Below are 14,155 nucleotides of genomic sequence, written 5' to 3' on the forward strand. Positions count from 1 at the left end.
AGTCTTTCAACCTGAAGATCTTGATTACATTTTATAGACCAAAGTTTGTGGACATCTGACCTTTTTTTTAACATCACATTACACATTTAGTCCATTTTGCTATTATAAGAACCTCCATTTTTCTGAAGAGACATTTTAAAGTGTGCTTGTGGAGATTTGTGCTCATTCACCCACAAGAGTGTTAGTAAAGTCATATAATGATGTAGGGTGGAGGCCTGGGTTCAGTCCAATTTATCCCAAAGGTGCTCAATAGTTGAGGTCAGATCTCTAAAGCAGTCCACTCAAGATCTTCTGTTTCAAACCATGTAAACCATATCTTCTTGGAGCTGACTTTGTGCACAGGGGAACTGCCATGCGGGAATGACTTTGGGTCTCCTAGTTTAAAAAAGGGGGAAAATTTCATGCTACCACCTCTAAAGAAACTCTCTATACGAGTGTGTGCTTCCAACTTTGGGGTAACAGTTTGAAGAAGAACCACATACGGTTGGAAAAGTCAGGTGTCCCAATATTTTTGTCTAAATAGTGTATTTGGGATTATTTACATATTCCATATCATGTAAATAATTCCATGTAGTTTGCAACAACATTCAAATTCATTTATTAAATTTTTATTTTGATAATTAATATTTAATTAAAATTATTGAGTACTCACTTCTGTTGCTGTAAAAAAAAAATATATATATATTCATCAGATCTACAGTATAAGCCTTTTTTTCCCTTCTTCGGAATAACCATGTTAATCAATTTTAAGGAAACTATAAAGGAAAACTTGAATTTTTATCAATTGTTTGACTGGTGATTAAACACTAAATAAAATAAAATTGAATAAAAATCATTCATGAATCCAACATGTGGTGCACTTGAGGGCGCTAAAAAACCAAAGGAACATTTTTGCATATGAAATTATGTTCTCTTGAATTTGGTCTTCGCCGTCTTAGAGGCACGAAACAATATGTAACATGATTTCATATTTACCATATTTACATATTACATATGTAATATGTAAATATGGTAAATATGAAATCATGTTACATATTGTTTCGTGCCTCTAAGACGACGAAGACCAAATTCAAGAGAACATAATTTCATATGCAAAAATGTTCCTTTGTTTTTTTTTTTTATGCTAATAATATAATTATTATTAATTATTGATCAGATAAATAGTACCTGAGCTAATATAATAAACTAGATTATAATTAGGATTAACTGTAAAGACAAAAGTATGGAGACACCAGACATTTCCATGTGGTTCTTCTCCAAACTGTTGATACAAAATTGGAAGTACACGGTTGCATCAGATGTCTTTGGATATGACTGGACTAGAAAACCCAACCCTGCACCAGCATGACGATGCCTCTGTGCACAAAGCCAGCTCTATAAAAATGTCTATTTTTGACCTTCTATAGAACTCCAAAACTATTAAACACCTTTGGAACGCTGACTGCACCCCAGGCCTTTTCTAACACCGTTGTGGCTGAATGAGCGCAAATCTCCACAACCAAACTTTAAAATCTAGTGGAACATCTTCCCAGAAGAGTGGAGGTTATTATAGCAGCAAATGGGAACTAAATGTAGAATGGGATGTTTCGAAAAGCACATATGAATCTTGTGGTCAGGTGTCCACAATCTTTTGTCCGTGTAGCGTATTATTTTCTGGTAGGTAAAACATTCTGGTGCGCTCTTCCTCTATACAGTAATCCCCCGCTTTACCGCGGTTCGAATCTCGCATCCCGGTTTATCGCGGAATTACATTTGCCATATTAACTTGTTTCGGAGCGCACAATAGACCAAGAAACGTATAGGGAATTGTTTTTTGTTGAAATATTAAAATGTATTAAAAGAAATATAATTATCAATTATAAAATGAAGTAAAATGTTAATACAGTACAGTACTGTATTCCTAAAATAGCATTTTTGGGGTGGCGTTTCGGTTTCGGAACGTAACCACCGGGATGAACGGGGGATTACTGTATTCCATTTTGAATTGAAACAACATTTATAAGACTTTCGATTGAAAGAGTCAACAGACTACAGGGAATCTAAAGCTCTATTCTGCTTCTGCTAACTAACTGTACGTATCGAAGGTTTATTTTTGCAAAATGAACCATGTCCTAAATAGAACACGCAACACAAAGTAGTGACAGCAGAGACAGTGTGGTCTTTGGAGTGACCCAAGATTCACTTCCTTTTCTTTTCTTTCCTTTACTCATAGGGAATTTTGTGTTGCATCAGGTGCCTCTTTTTGACAGTTAGGCCTATAGAACGTGTGTTTGCTCTGATCATCTCCACGCTAAAACACCCCCAAACTCAATTTAGCATCTTTTATTCTATTTGCTAGAAGAAAACAGCATATTAAAATGTTAAAAATATTAAAATCTCCCGAAAACTTTTCCCTGACAGTTAAACTGACGCATAATTGTTGTTATATTAGAACCTGAGGCCACCTGCTTGGTTAACTTTCATGCGAAACGTTTGATGGTCTCTGTCCCTTCCCCCCAAAACTAAATGTCAGACCACATATATAGATGAGGGATTAGATCTGATTTTCACTACCTGTAAATTAAGAGGATTCGAGAGCAACTTGGTCACCCGCAACCTGCTTTCCAGACGTTTTGGATCAAATCACGCAAGTCGGCTAATTGCATTTACACTCTAATATGGAGTAGCTCATAAATCCAACATAGCATTGCATTAGCCAGAAGCTTTTACTTGAAATATGGTGAGCATTTTTTTGGTAAAAAAAAAATAATGTGGTATAATATATTAAAATCTGTTGCATGCTATGAAGAATACTTACTTAAAACAAAAAGCTTTTTTTTTTTTTACAAACTGATGCCCTGAATTACCAGTTTATAGAAGATATTCTCAAAAATGTTAACCCCCCCCAAATTCATTTCTTCCCCCACCCCCCCACAAGTACAGGACTTCAGTAAATTTTTTGCAATTTAGTTTTTAGCAAAAGTTTTTATTATTTAAAAAATATATATATTTTATTTTGCCCTTTGATTTTGAATTCTTTTGAATTTTCACAACTAAGATTTCTGTAACTAATATAACTGTTGATATTCTTAAGTGTTACAAACACTGGCCAGGACGCAAACTTAAAAGACACAAATATATAAACATGGTGGTCCCCCGGAACTTGCGAGGGTTACGTTCTAAGAAGTTCTTAGATGCGAGTTCTGAAAATCCACGAATTTTGGATGCACCTCCGCAGCCCTTATGGTACCTTAGTGAATTCATCTAGACATTGTCACTTTAATACAATAATGTGTTTTAAAAAAAATGGTATTCCTAACGTTCCTGAACACTCTGTCCCGCTGCGGATTTCCGGAATTTGAAGATAATCCACAACTTGCTGTTAGTTAGGTTCCAAATGAGAACCCGCGAATTTTCAGAACTGCGAAATTATCGGTGGTCGACTGTAATAATGCACGATGGCATAAAATACAATGGTGTATGTTGCAGAATAGTTTGAAGATGTGCTTCGTGGGGGATTTTTTTTTTTACTATAATATTGCTTTATGATCTATTTGGTAGGATCCTGGGGAGACGGCTTTGCATTTCGCTGTACGGACTTCAGACCAATCCTCGCTGCCCTTGATCGATTTCCTTGTTCAAAACAGGTACAGTACCTCCTATTACGGTCTCTTGCACGTAAATAAATGTAAAGCCGATAAAACAGATACAAAACATTTATCAATGTTTGCTGATCTTGGCTTGTGTGTGTGTTAGCGGATCTCCGGACCGGCAGACGGAAAGCGGAAACACAGCGCTCCATTACTGCTGTACGTACGAGAAGCCGGAGTGCGTCAAACTGTTACTCAGGGGCAAGCCGCTGATCGATATAGGTCAGTGAGTGAGACACTACATTTGTAATGATGCATGGTTTTGGTTGATGTGTCCTACAAAAACAGGTGCTCCAATATACTTACTAAATGGTTTTCTGATTTCAGCCAATCAGAACGGGGAGACGGCCTTAGACATCGCAAGGAGGTTAAAAAACACACAGTGTGAGGAACCTGTAAGTGTACAACCAGACATTTAAACACTGAACACCAGTGGCTCTGTAATTCAAAAAGCTAGAGTTTGTGGTTTTAAGTGTGTGTGTGTGTGTGTGTGTGTGTGTGTGTGTGTGTAGCTAATGGAGGCAGCAGCTGGCAAGTTCAACCCTCATGTTCATGTAGAGTACGACTGGAACCTGCGGCTGGAGGAGATCGATGAGAGCGATGATGATCTGGATGATAAGGTTAGAACCACTGCCCTCAGTGGGAGAATAGAGAAGTAGCTATCGTTCAGCTGGTGATTAGACAGGTCAATTATTAGACTTTTTTCAGCTTTGAACATTTTCAAGTACAAGTAAAATAAAAGTGCTACAAAGCTGTTTTTTTGTTAGATTTTATTTTCTCTCTCAAATGAACATACTGGTTTAAATCAGTAAGTCTTTCCTTCATATATATTGTACTGTGCACAAATTCTGTCTACATGCTAAATGGCAGATTGTCTCTATTTAACAGCAGCCAAGTCCGGTGAAGAAGGAGCGATCGCCTCGACCGCAAAGCTTCTGTCACTCATCCAGCGTGTCTCCTCAGGAGAAGCTCTCATTGCCTGGATACTTGAGCCACAGGGACAAGCAACGTCTTTCGTATGGGGCCTTCGCCAACCCCGTCTACAACACTTCCACAGAAACGCCCGCATCGCCCGGGGCAGACACGCCCACTCCTGCCACCAAGAGCAGTGCCAAAGGTATGAAGAAAGCAGGCAATTAATTGTCTTTATTTTTTTTTTTAGTACAACCCCAATTCTAAAAGAAAGTTAAGATTCTGTGTAAAATGTGAACACAAACAGAATGGAGTGACTTGCAAATCTCATAACCCACATTCTATTCACAGTAGAAAATAGAAAAGATGTCAAATGTTTAAACTGAGAAAATGAACAATTTTAAGGAAGAAATAAGGTAATTTTGAATTTGCCATAACACGTCTCAAAAAAAGTAATGACAGATACAACAAAAGGCTGGAAAAGTAAGTGTTACATTATGTTAAATAGGCAGCAGTTTAGTAATATGGCCTACTCCCACTCTTCTCCACCAACTCCACCCTACCTGCACTTTCTTCACTTCTCTAACACACTCTCCATTACTTTGCACTGTTGACCCCAGGTACCTGAACTCCTCCACCTTCTCCACCTCTTTTCCCTGCAACCACACCACTCCACTGCCCTCCCTCTCATTCACACACATGTACTCTGTCTTACTCCTACGGACTTTCATTCCCCCTTATCTCTAGCACACACCTCCACCATCTCCAGGCTCTTCTTAACCTGCTCCCTACTCCCTACCCATCACCACTGCAAACTGAAAAGGGCTCAGAGCCGATCTTGATGCAGTCTCACTTCCACCCTGAACCAGTCTGTCACTCCTACTGCACACTTCACTGCGGTCACACTGTCCTCATACATGTCCTGCACCACCCTCACATACTCCTCTGCCACACCTGACTTCCTCATACAATACCACAACTCCTCTCTCGGCACCCTGTCGTACGCTTTCTCTAAATCCACAAACACACAATGGACCTCCTACTGTCCTTCTCTACACTTCTCGATCAACATTCTCAAAACAAATATTGTATCTGTGGTGCTCTTCCCTGGCATGAAACCGTACTGCTGCTCGCAGATGGTCACCTCTTCTCTCAGCCTGGCTCCCACTACTCTTTCCCATAACTTCATGGTGTGACTGATCAACTTAATTCCCCTGTAGTTACTGCAGGTCTGCATGAACAATGGCAAAAAGCAATTCTTTGGGCCATCAGACAGCACTGCATTAAAACAAGGATGATTTTGTAATGGAAATCACAGCATGGGCTCAGAAACACCTCCAGAAATCATTGTCTATATACACAGTAATGCATGTTAAAGCAAACTCTATTATGCTAACAAGAAGCCATATGTGAACCATTTAAAATGTACTATGGCAAAGTGGAAAACTTCTGTGGTCAAACGAAACGCTGCATCCTCTGGACTAAAGAGGATAGGGACCATCCGGCTTATTAACAGGATGCTACCGTGTGGTAAACATGGCCCACTCCTAACTTTTTTGAGATGCGTTGTAGCCCTCAAATTGAAAATTAGTTTATAATTAATTTCAGACAGTGTGTACTTTCACACAGCGTCCAGACTTCTTCGGAACTGGCGTTGTATGATAATAGTACAAAAAGAAAAAAGGAAGCAGAGATGCATAAACTATTAATATGCTCGTTTTGTCTAGTGTACAAAAAATGCTCTAGCAACAGAAGTACGTTATAAATATACACTGGTTGATATACAAAGCTTGTAGTATAGTGCACTTTGTATATGTGCACTTTGGGCGACAGCTTTCGTTCAGGCGTCTCTCTCTCTCTCTCTCTCTCTCTCTCTCTCTCTCTCTCACTTTTTGTGTGCTAGTAACCGTTTATAGCTTTTGGGAGGAAGTGACACAGTTGCAACACAATATCGCACAGCCACAATCTTTTCTTCTCAAAAAGGAAGCTGCATTTGCACAGACAGACTTCTGGCAGATGTTGCATGTAGTTTTTGTCTTTATATTTTCGAGAAAACGGTTTTGGTTGCCAGCGTAAGTCGGCAGCGCAAGACTGTATAACCAATCGTCCCACAGGTGGGACACACCCATTTTCTCGCTCTGTCATTAATCGTCAGGCTCGATCACTTGTTTGTTTAAGACGGTAACAGGAATGTTTTACACATCAGAGCTGCCGGTCATGTAGCTGAGGTTGACTAAAGCTGCCAATGCACCTCAGAGATAGAAGAAATAAACAACAAAAGTTATTCTGTATTTTAAAACAGCTCTGTGTATGTGGTCAAACAAACAAAAAAAAAGCCTCTGGGCCGGGTTTACAGGGGCAGTGAGCTGAGTAGATTTTCTAACATTGCCGTGTTGTTGGTGAGAAAATTTTGCTGGCAAACTACTGCTACCAGATTGTGTATTGCTTATAAATGTTAAAGTAGGTTTCACAAAATTAGCCCTAGTGTTAAACTAAAAAAAAAAAAAAGGAAAAAAAAGTGTGTAGATGAAAACAAGGAGGATTTGAGTGCATTTTGTCCTGTTTTAAAATGAACTCTGTCAAACTAAACAAAACAGAAGTGCTTCGTCAGCTGTAAAAGAGGTGCAAATTCCACACACAGAGAAGAGAGAGAGAGCGAGAGAGAGAAAAGGAGATGTGGGGTGTAGTATTAGTAAATGATAATAGACTGATAAGAGTCCAGAGAACTAGCAGCCATATTTGAATTTTTCAGCTGCTCATAACAGCTCACACGGAAATCAAACCGACGCTCCATGTAGTGACGCAACAACCATGTGACGTTGGAACCGACTCCAGCCAGACGGAGTTCCCAAGACTAATGTGTTCAAATGTACAGCAAGTGTAAGCCTGTGCCTGGGCTTTATAGTGTTTCCCAGAGAACAAACAACTTCTGAACACCATATCTGATTTAATGTCGAAACAGATATGTGGAGGATTAATCTACAGTAGTATCTGGATATACACTGTATGGAAAACAGTTTGTGGACACCAGTGCATTACCACCTTGTGTGATTTTTAAACATTCTGGTCTACATTTAGTTCCTATTTGCTGTCATGATGACCTTCATTCTTCCGGGGAAGATGTTCTACTATATTTTGGAGTGTGCTTGTGGAGATTTGTGCTCATTCAGCCAAAAGGGCGTTAGGTATTGATGTATGGAGAGGAGGCAATCAGGTATGGAGAGGATGGGTGTAATCAGTATTCTATTTCATTCCAAAAATGATCAGTAGGGTTGGGGCCAGAGCTCTGTAGCAGCCCACTCAAGATCTTCCACTCCCACTCATGAAACGATATCTTCCTGGAGCTTTATTTGTGCATAGGGGCATTGTCATGCTGGAACAGGTTCGGCTCTCCTAGTTTACATAAAGGGAAAATGTCATGCTTCTGCATCCAGAGACATTCTATACAATGGTGTGCCTCCATATTTGTGGTAAAAGTTGGAGGTAGAACTACATATGGCTGGAACTGTCAGGTGTCCCAATACTTTTGTACACTGTATTTATCTATTCTTCAACTTTGAAAGCATATAATCATATACATTTTTTTGTTATTCAATTAAGTGCCCTGTTGGAATCAATAAGTAATTAGACTAAATGAATTGCATCTCTTTTCCACACACACAAAAAAAGCAAAATATAACTTAACATGCACAAAGACCCGTCTATGAAACATTACATAATAAGGCTAAGAACATGCACTGAAATTTCCCAAGTAGGAATTTTAATTTTTTTTATTTTTAATGGGGAAAACGAATACTCGAGTAATTTGATTACAAAAATTCATGAAATAAACAATTTAAAATGGAATGAAAATGGCAGAACGAAGAGATTCCAAAGTTTGGGGTCATTTTAAACTAAAACACGAAGGAAACACGGTGCGGTTACCGCTTTTAAAGTGATTTGAAATAGATTTTTATAGATTTTATAGATTTTTCAAACAGCTTTTCAGAGACAAGAAAACCACCATACTGTGTGAGATTTGATAAATAAATACGAGCGTAAATAATTGAGTTTTACAAATAGTTTCCTATAAAACATTCTCTACATGGCCACTGCGGAGGTTACAGCACTGTACTGTACAGAATTTGCATGCGGACAGTATTTTGCTGTAATGTAGCAAATAAATGCTCTAAATGAGTTTAGTTTTCAGATATTCCTGTATGCAATTTCAGCAAAAAAAATGTATAACTTATATTGTCTTATATTCTTTCTTATTTAGTACTTATCTTTAATTTAAATTAAATTTCTTTACATTTTCTTTCGAAACTCGATTACTAAAATAATTGATAGCTGCAGCCCTAAATTGACCGTTTTTAGCGTTGCTTGGAGCAGTAGCTGAAGATTGTGAAGCAAAGATGAAGAGCACAAGACTAATGTGAACACATTTTAATAATACCATTGATCAATTTGTTCCTTTTTTTTTATCCAGAAAAAGAGAGTATGGGTCATAGTTCTATTTCCAATTGTATAGCGCTGATGGAGGGATTTATTTGCTCTGTCTTTTCCTTCCCAGCTCCCTCCACTGGCCCTCCTACCTCTCTTCCACTGGGTTCTCAGCCATGTACAAGTGGCAGCTCCACTCTGTCTAAAAAGAGGGCTCCTCCACCTCCTCCTGGAGGCCATAAACGCACTCTCTCAGACCCTCCCAGCCCTGTTCTCCAGGGACCCCAGAATAAAGGTAGGTGAAAATTGTTCTGAAGTAGATAGTTGGATGGATGGATGGACTTTTGTATGGGTGGATAGATAAAACAATGACAGCTTTGCACACTTTTGGCATTCTCTCAGTCAGCCTCATTAGGTAGTTCTGGAATAGTTCTCCAACAATCCTGAGGAGTTCCCAGAGATGTTGAGTACTTGTTGGATGCTTCTCCTTCTCTCTTCTTTTCAATTCATTCCAAACCATCTTAACTAGATATAGATTAGGTGATTGTAGAGGCCAGGTCATCTGATGCAGCACGCCATCACTCTCCTTCTTGAACAAATAGCTCTTGCATAACCTAGAGGTGTGTTTGGCATCATTGTTGTGGTAGCTAGCTGAAAGACACCAACAGTGTCACCAGCAAAGCACACCATCACCCCATCACACCCTCTCCTTTATTGTTCACAGTGGAAACCACACATTCAGGAAGCGTCCGGTCACACTCTGTACGTCTAACAAAGACAGTGGTGAGAACAAAAACGTCAAATTTAGACTCCTCAGATCAAAGTACAGTTTTCCACTGATCTTATGACCATTCCTTGTATTTCTTGGCCCATGTAGGTCTCTTCTGCTTGTTATTCTTCTGAAGTAATAGTGTCGTTGCTGCGATTCGACATGAAAGCCTGACTTATGCAGTCTCCTCTGAACAGTGAATGCTGAAATATGTCTTTCACTTAAACTCCCAGAAGCACTTATGTAAATCGGTGGTTTCTGAGGCTGGTAATTCTAATAAACTTGTCCTCTGCAGCAGAGGTAGCTCTCAATCTTCCTTTCCTGGGATGGTCCTTATGAGAACAGGTTGCATCATAGTGTTGGGTGGTTTTGGAAACTTTTAAGATTTTCTTTTTAGATTGACTGACCTTGATTTATGAAAGTAATGATGGACTGTCTTTTCTCTTTACTTGACTGTTTCTTGCCATAATATGGATTTGTACAGTAGTTGTAGCAGCACTAATAGGGGTATTGAAGCTGTACTCACCCTTTTGCCCTGCACAAGACAACCGATGGTCTAAAGCAGGGGTGCACATACTTTTTCAGCGTGCGAGCTACTTATAAAATGACCATCAAATTGATGTACCTACTATAAAAATGCATAACTAAATATCGATTTTTATAATGTCATGCAATCTACCAATACTACCTTTGCGATCGACTGGTAGATCTCGATCGACGTATTGGGCACCCCTGGTCTAAAGTATATTAAGAAAGCAGGAAAACTCTTGACAAGGCCCACCTGTGAATTGAAAACCATTCTGGCTGACTACCTTGTGAATCTGATGAGAGAATGCCAGGAGTTTGTCATGCTGTTACTAAAGCAAAATGGTGGCTACTTTGGACAATTTCAATTATAAAACACATTCTGGGTTGTTTAACACTTAATAACACATAATTTGTGTTATTTCATAGTTTGGACGTCTTCAGAATTAATGTACAAAGTTGAAAAAAACAAACAGAAAAACCCACAAAACATACACACACACACACACACACACACATTTTCACTAACCCTATACATGTATGAGATGGTTCCAGTTTAATTCCCCTTTATGAGTAAACAGTGGGCATCTTTAATGAAGGAGATGAAATGATTTTCATTATTACTGTAAGCTTTATAATAGTTAACAGTTCTTCTATTATATATTTGTGACACCTTGGAGCTTCCTAACAGGAAGTACAGTGTTGCTGCTATCTGTCCCCCAGCGTTTACTGATGGCAAAAAAAAAAAAAAAAAAAAAGAAATCACCAGCGCTTGCACCTGATAGCGTTTCCTCTTTTCTTAACTAATAAGGGAAACGAAATATAACCACCTTTTTTTTAAAAATTAATTACAGGGAGCGATTCAACACCTCTGCCTGCGAACAGGACCTCGCCAGCTAACAAATTTGAAGGAATACAGCAAAGGTGTGTAACTGCTACGCATACACTTAAGAGTCATAATTGCACAACTGCGGAAATATTCACTCTGTTTTGTCCGTCGCTTTTTCAGCACTACTTCTAGTAATACAAAATCAACACTTGGTCCGAGAGTCTTACCGAAACTACCTCAGAAACGTGAGTGTTTCATGCTTTATCATGTAGCGAATATTTATATAAGTATAAATAGTTTCATCAGAGGGGGGCAAAGTTCAGATTAGTGATTAGATCAGATTATATCACCGTTATACAACAATCACTTTGACCAAAAGTGTGAAACCTGTACAGGTTAAAAAGGTATTGTCCCCCCCTTTTTTCAGTGGCATTAAGAAAGACTCCAGGCATCAACCCCTCAGTGGACAAAACCAATCAGGGCCCTGAGGTCCTGCAGAAACCTACTCAAATGGTGGACATTCCAACCAGAGATATCATTACCAGACCAACGGAGCCTCCACCCAAAATCCCACAGGCAGCCGAGAGGCCCCAGCCAGCCGAGATTCCTCCCAAACCACACGTCCTGGATCTTCCCCCTAAACCCCAGCTCTCGGATCTTCCGCCAAAACCACAGTTATCAGAATTACCCCCCAAACCCCAACTGTCAGATCTGCCCCCTAAACCCCAACTAAAGGATCTGCCACCTAAGCCACAGCTATCGGATCTTACCCCAAAGGTTCCGGCATCCGCAGCTACAGAGACACCTCAGAAACAACCAACACTGGAAGAGAGCGCTCCAAAGGTGCAGCTAACAGAGGTACCATCTCCAAGCCATCAGGGAGAGCTTTCACCAAGGCAGGCAAGTGAGGATACGAATGGGGCACCAGCAGGAGTCGTAGAGATTCCAGTCCCTCTGCCACGCAAAATAAACACGGTGAGTCATGTGGAAAGCGGCGTTGACGAGGCAGTGATTGAACGTGACTCATATCCGAGTTGACTTGATGAGTTGAGTTGCAGTTGAGCTGAGCTGAATCGCCGAGTTAGATTTTTTTTTTAATTTGTGGAGCGAGTTGGCTTGTTGAGTTAAACCTTGGAGAAGATTGTGGAGTTGACTTGAGTTGATTTATTGACTTGGTGAGATAAATTGAAGTTTTTGAGTTGAGTTGACGTCTTGGGTATATTCGATCCTGAAGTATTGTGCTTTGTTTGTCAGGGGAAGGCCAAAATCAAAAGGGTGAAGACTATCTATGACTGCCAAGCAGACAACGATGACGAGCTGACCTTTGCTGAAGGAGAAGTGATCATCGTTACAGGAGAAGAGGACCAAGAGTGGTGGGTGAGTAAAAATTCACCGGATTTTGAGATAAACTTTTTTAAAACACATTTAAAAGAACAAGAGATTTCACACTATAATATGTAAGATTTCTAATGGACTTTGGACATTTGGTCTTTTCCAGATTGGACACATAGAAGGTCAGCCAGACAGGAAAGGGGTCTTTCCTATGTCCTTTGTGCAGATTCTGTCCGACTGACAATGTGACCGGCAGGTGTGAGACTGCCCCTGTAGCACAAGCTTTGCCCCCTTTAGCCTCTCACCAGACTTCGGACTTCGCCTCTCTGTATAGCTGCTGTAACCCAAACAAATCTCAAGAATCCAAAAGGAAAGAAAAACATATATCATATCAAATCCAGACTCTTGGAAAAAAGAAAGAAAGAAAAAACCCACGAAGGGAGAACTGAGTAAAGTGCGTGTTAACAAACTGCATTATATTGCCTACCAGTATTACCGTAGCCATGGCGGCCCAGCATGCTAACCTGGGTATGCAGTAGCTATTCTCGGAATATAGCACTTAAACATTTCTCAGTGTATGCTGTAACTTTGTGTATGTGTGCATATGGAATTATATGTATGTCCATATTAAGTGTCTGTGTACATATATATGCGCAAATGTAAGTGTATATATATGTACTTATGTTATGTAGGATGTAAGTGTGCAAATGTATGTTAACCCCTGCTTGTTTCGGGAGCCGGATCGACTCCGGCTGACATTTTAGCTGTGTTTTTATTCATCTCTCAAATTCCTGAATGGATGAAAAAACTAAGAAAAAAACCCAGAGAGAATTAAATGACGGTTTCACTGAATATTACAACAGTGTTGTCTATAAGTATAGTGGCACGATAAGCAGGGATGAGAAAGTTCAAAAGCCTCTAAGTATCTCATCTTCTATGCATATAAGGTTACTGTAGTTAGGCTGGAATGATTGTGTGTTGTACCAAAAAAAAAAAACAGACAGTAACCACATTTTGTCCTCTATCTATAAAGTATTATGTTAAGATTCCTGCTCTGGAGGTGGTTTGCTGGTTAGTGTAGTCTGTGCCACCTGATGACCATCTATGGATCTCCTTTTAGCTATTTAATGCCAGATGTGCAGATATTTTAAAGCCCCCAAAACATGGCCTCAGATCATGAGTCAAAGTAAACCAATCCCCAGGGTCTTACCATCCCCCCTTAAAACACGTTGCCAAAAGAATGCCCATTGACCAGTATTGGTATTACAGATTCAGGAACCTCGTTTATTTGGTCTGCATAGCAGTAACTCTGGAGTTTTGTTTGGTCATATGTATGTTTGGTTTTATTTGAATATGAATTCAGGGGAACAAAGCAATGAGTGACTGGTAGTAACAGAACTTCGAATGAACTTAATGCTGCATTTTCCTCGACCATTGAGACTTGAGCTTTTTAAGGTTATTTGTTTGTTTTTTTCTGGAGTTTTTGCGTTTAACAGAAAATGTATTAGAAAAATGCCTCCTGATTTGTTGATAGTATTAGCCGTTAATAGGGCTACAGTGTGTCGGTTTGAGAAAAAAAAAAAAAACCTTTGAGTGTATAGAAAGTAAATGAATCTTCATTTATTTTAGTATGTGTTACAAATGCATTAGATGTAACTGTGGTAAACCACGATGCAAGATTTCAGCACAAGCAAAAACAGCAAAGCTCCATGAACTCACAAACCCACGTGAAGCCTG

The 14,155-nt window shown here is 39.5% G+C and overlaps 1 protein-coding gene across 6 annotated transcripts in view; it reads left to right on the top strand.

Annotated features, from left to right (window-relative positions):
* The window catches only part of asap1a (ArfGAP with SH3 domain, ankyrin repeat and PH domain 1a), a 62,224-nt gene extending 48,954 nt beyond the window's left edge, over window positions 1–13,270 (top strand). For 4 of the 6 annotated variants that reach the window (XM_046851390.1, XM_046851389.1, XM_046851393.1 and 1 more), the window contains 11 exons: window positions 3,541–3,626; window positions 3,736–3,851; window positions 3,957–4,024; window positions 4,142–4,249; window positions 4,518–4,746; window positions 9,094–9,258; window positions 11,112–11,181; window positions 11,267–11,331; window positions 11,514–12,061; window positions 12,341–12,463; window positions 12,585–13,270. In XM_046851390.1, coding sequence (XP_046707346.1) covers window positions 3,541–3,626; window positions 3,736–3,851; window positions 3,957–4,024; window positions 4,142–4,249; window positions 4,518–4,746; window positions 9,094–9,258; window positions 11,112–11,181; window positions 11,267–11,331; window positions 11,514–12,061; window positions 12,341–12,463; window positions 12,585–12,659 — 1,653 coding nt within the window. In that variant the 3' untranslated portion in view covers window positions 12,660–13,270. The remainder of the gene's footprint in view (window positions 1–3,540; window positions 3,627–3,735; window positions 3,852–3,956; window positions 4,025–4,141; window positions 4,250–4,517; window positions 4,747–9,093; window positions 9,259–11,111; window positions 11,182–11,266; window positions 11,332–11,513; window positions 12,062–12,340; window positions 12,464–12,584) is intronic. The other 2 variants (XM_046851392.1, XM_046851394.1) reach the window with 1 other exon arrangement.
* The last annotated feature ends 885 nt before the right edge of the window (window positions 13,271–14,155 follow it).

This window comes from Silurus meridionalis, chromosome 6 (assembly GCF_014805685.1).
Source record: "Silurus meridionalis isolate SWU-2019-XX chromosome 6, ASM1480568v1, whole genome shotgun sequence".
In the NCBI taxonomy this organism is placed as follows: Eukaryota; Metazoa; Chordata; class Actinopteri; order Siluriformes; family Siluridae; genus Silurus; species Silurus meridionalis.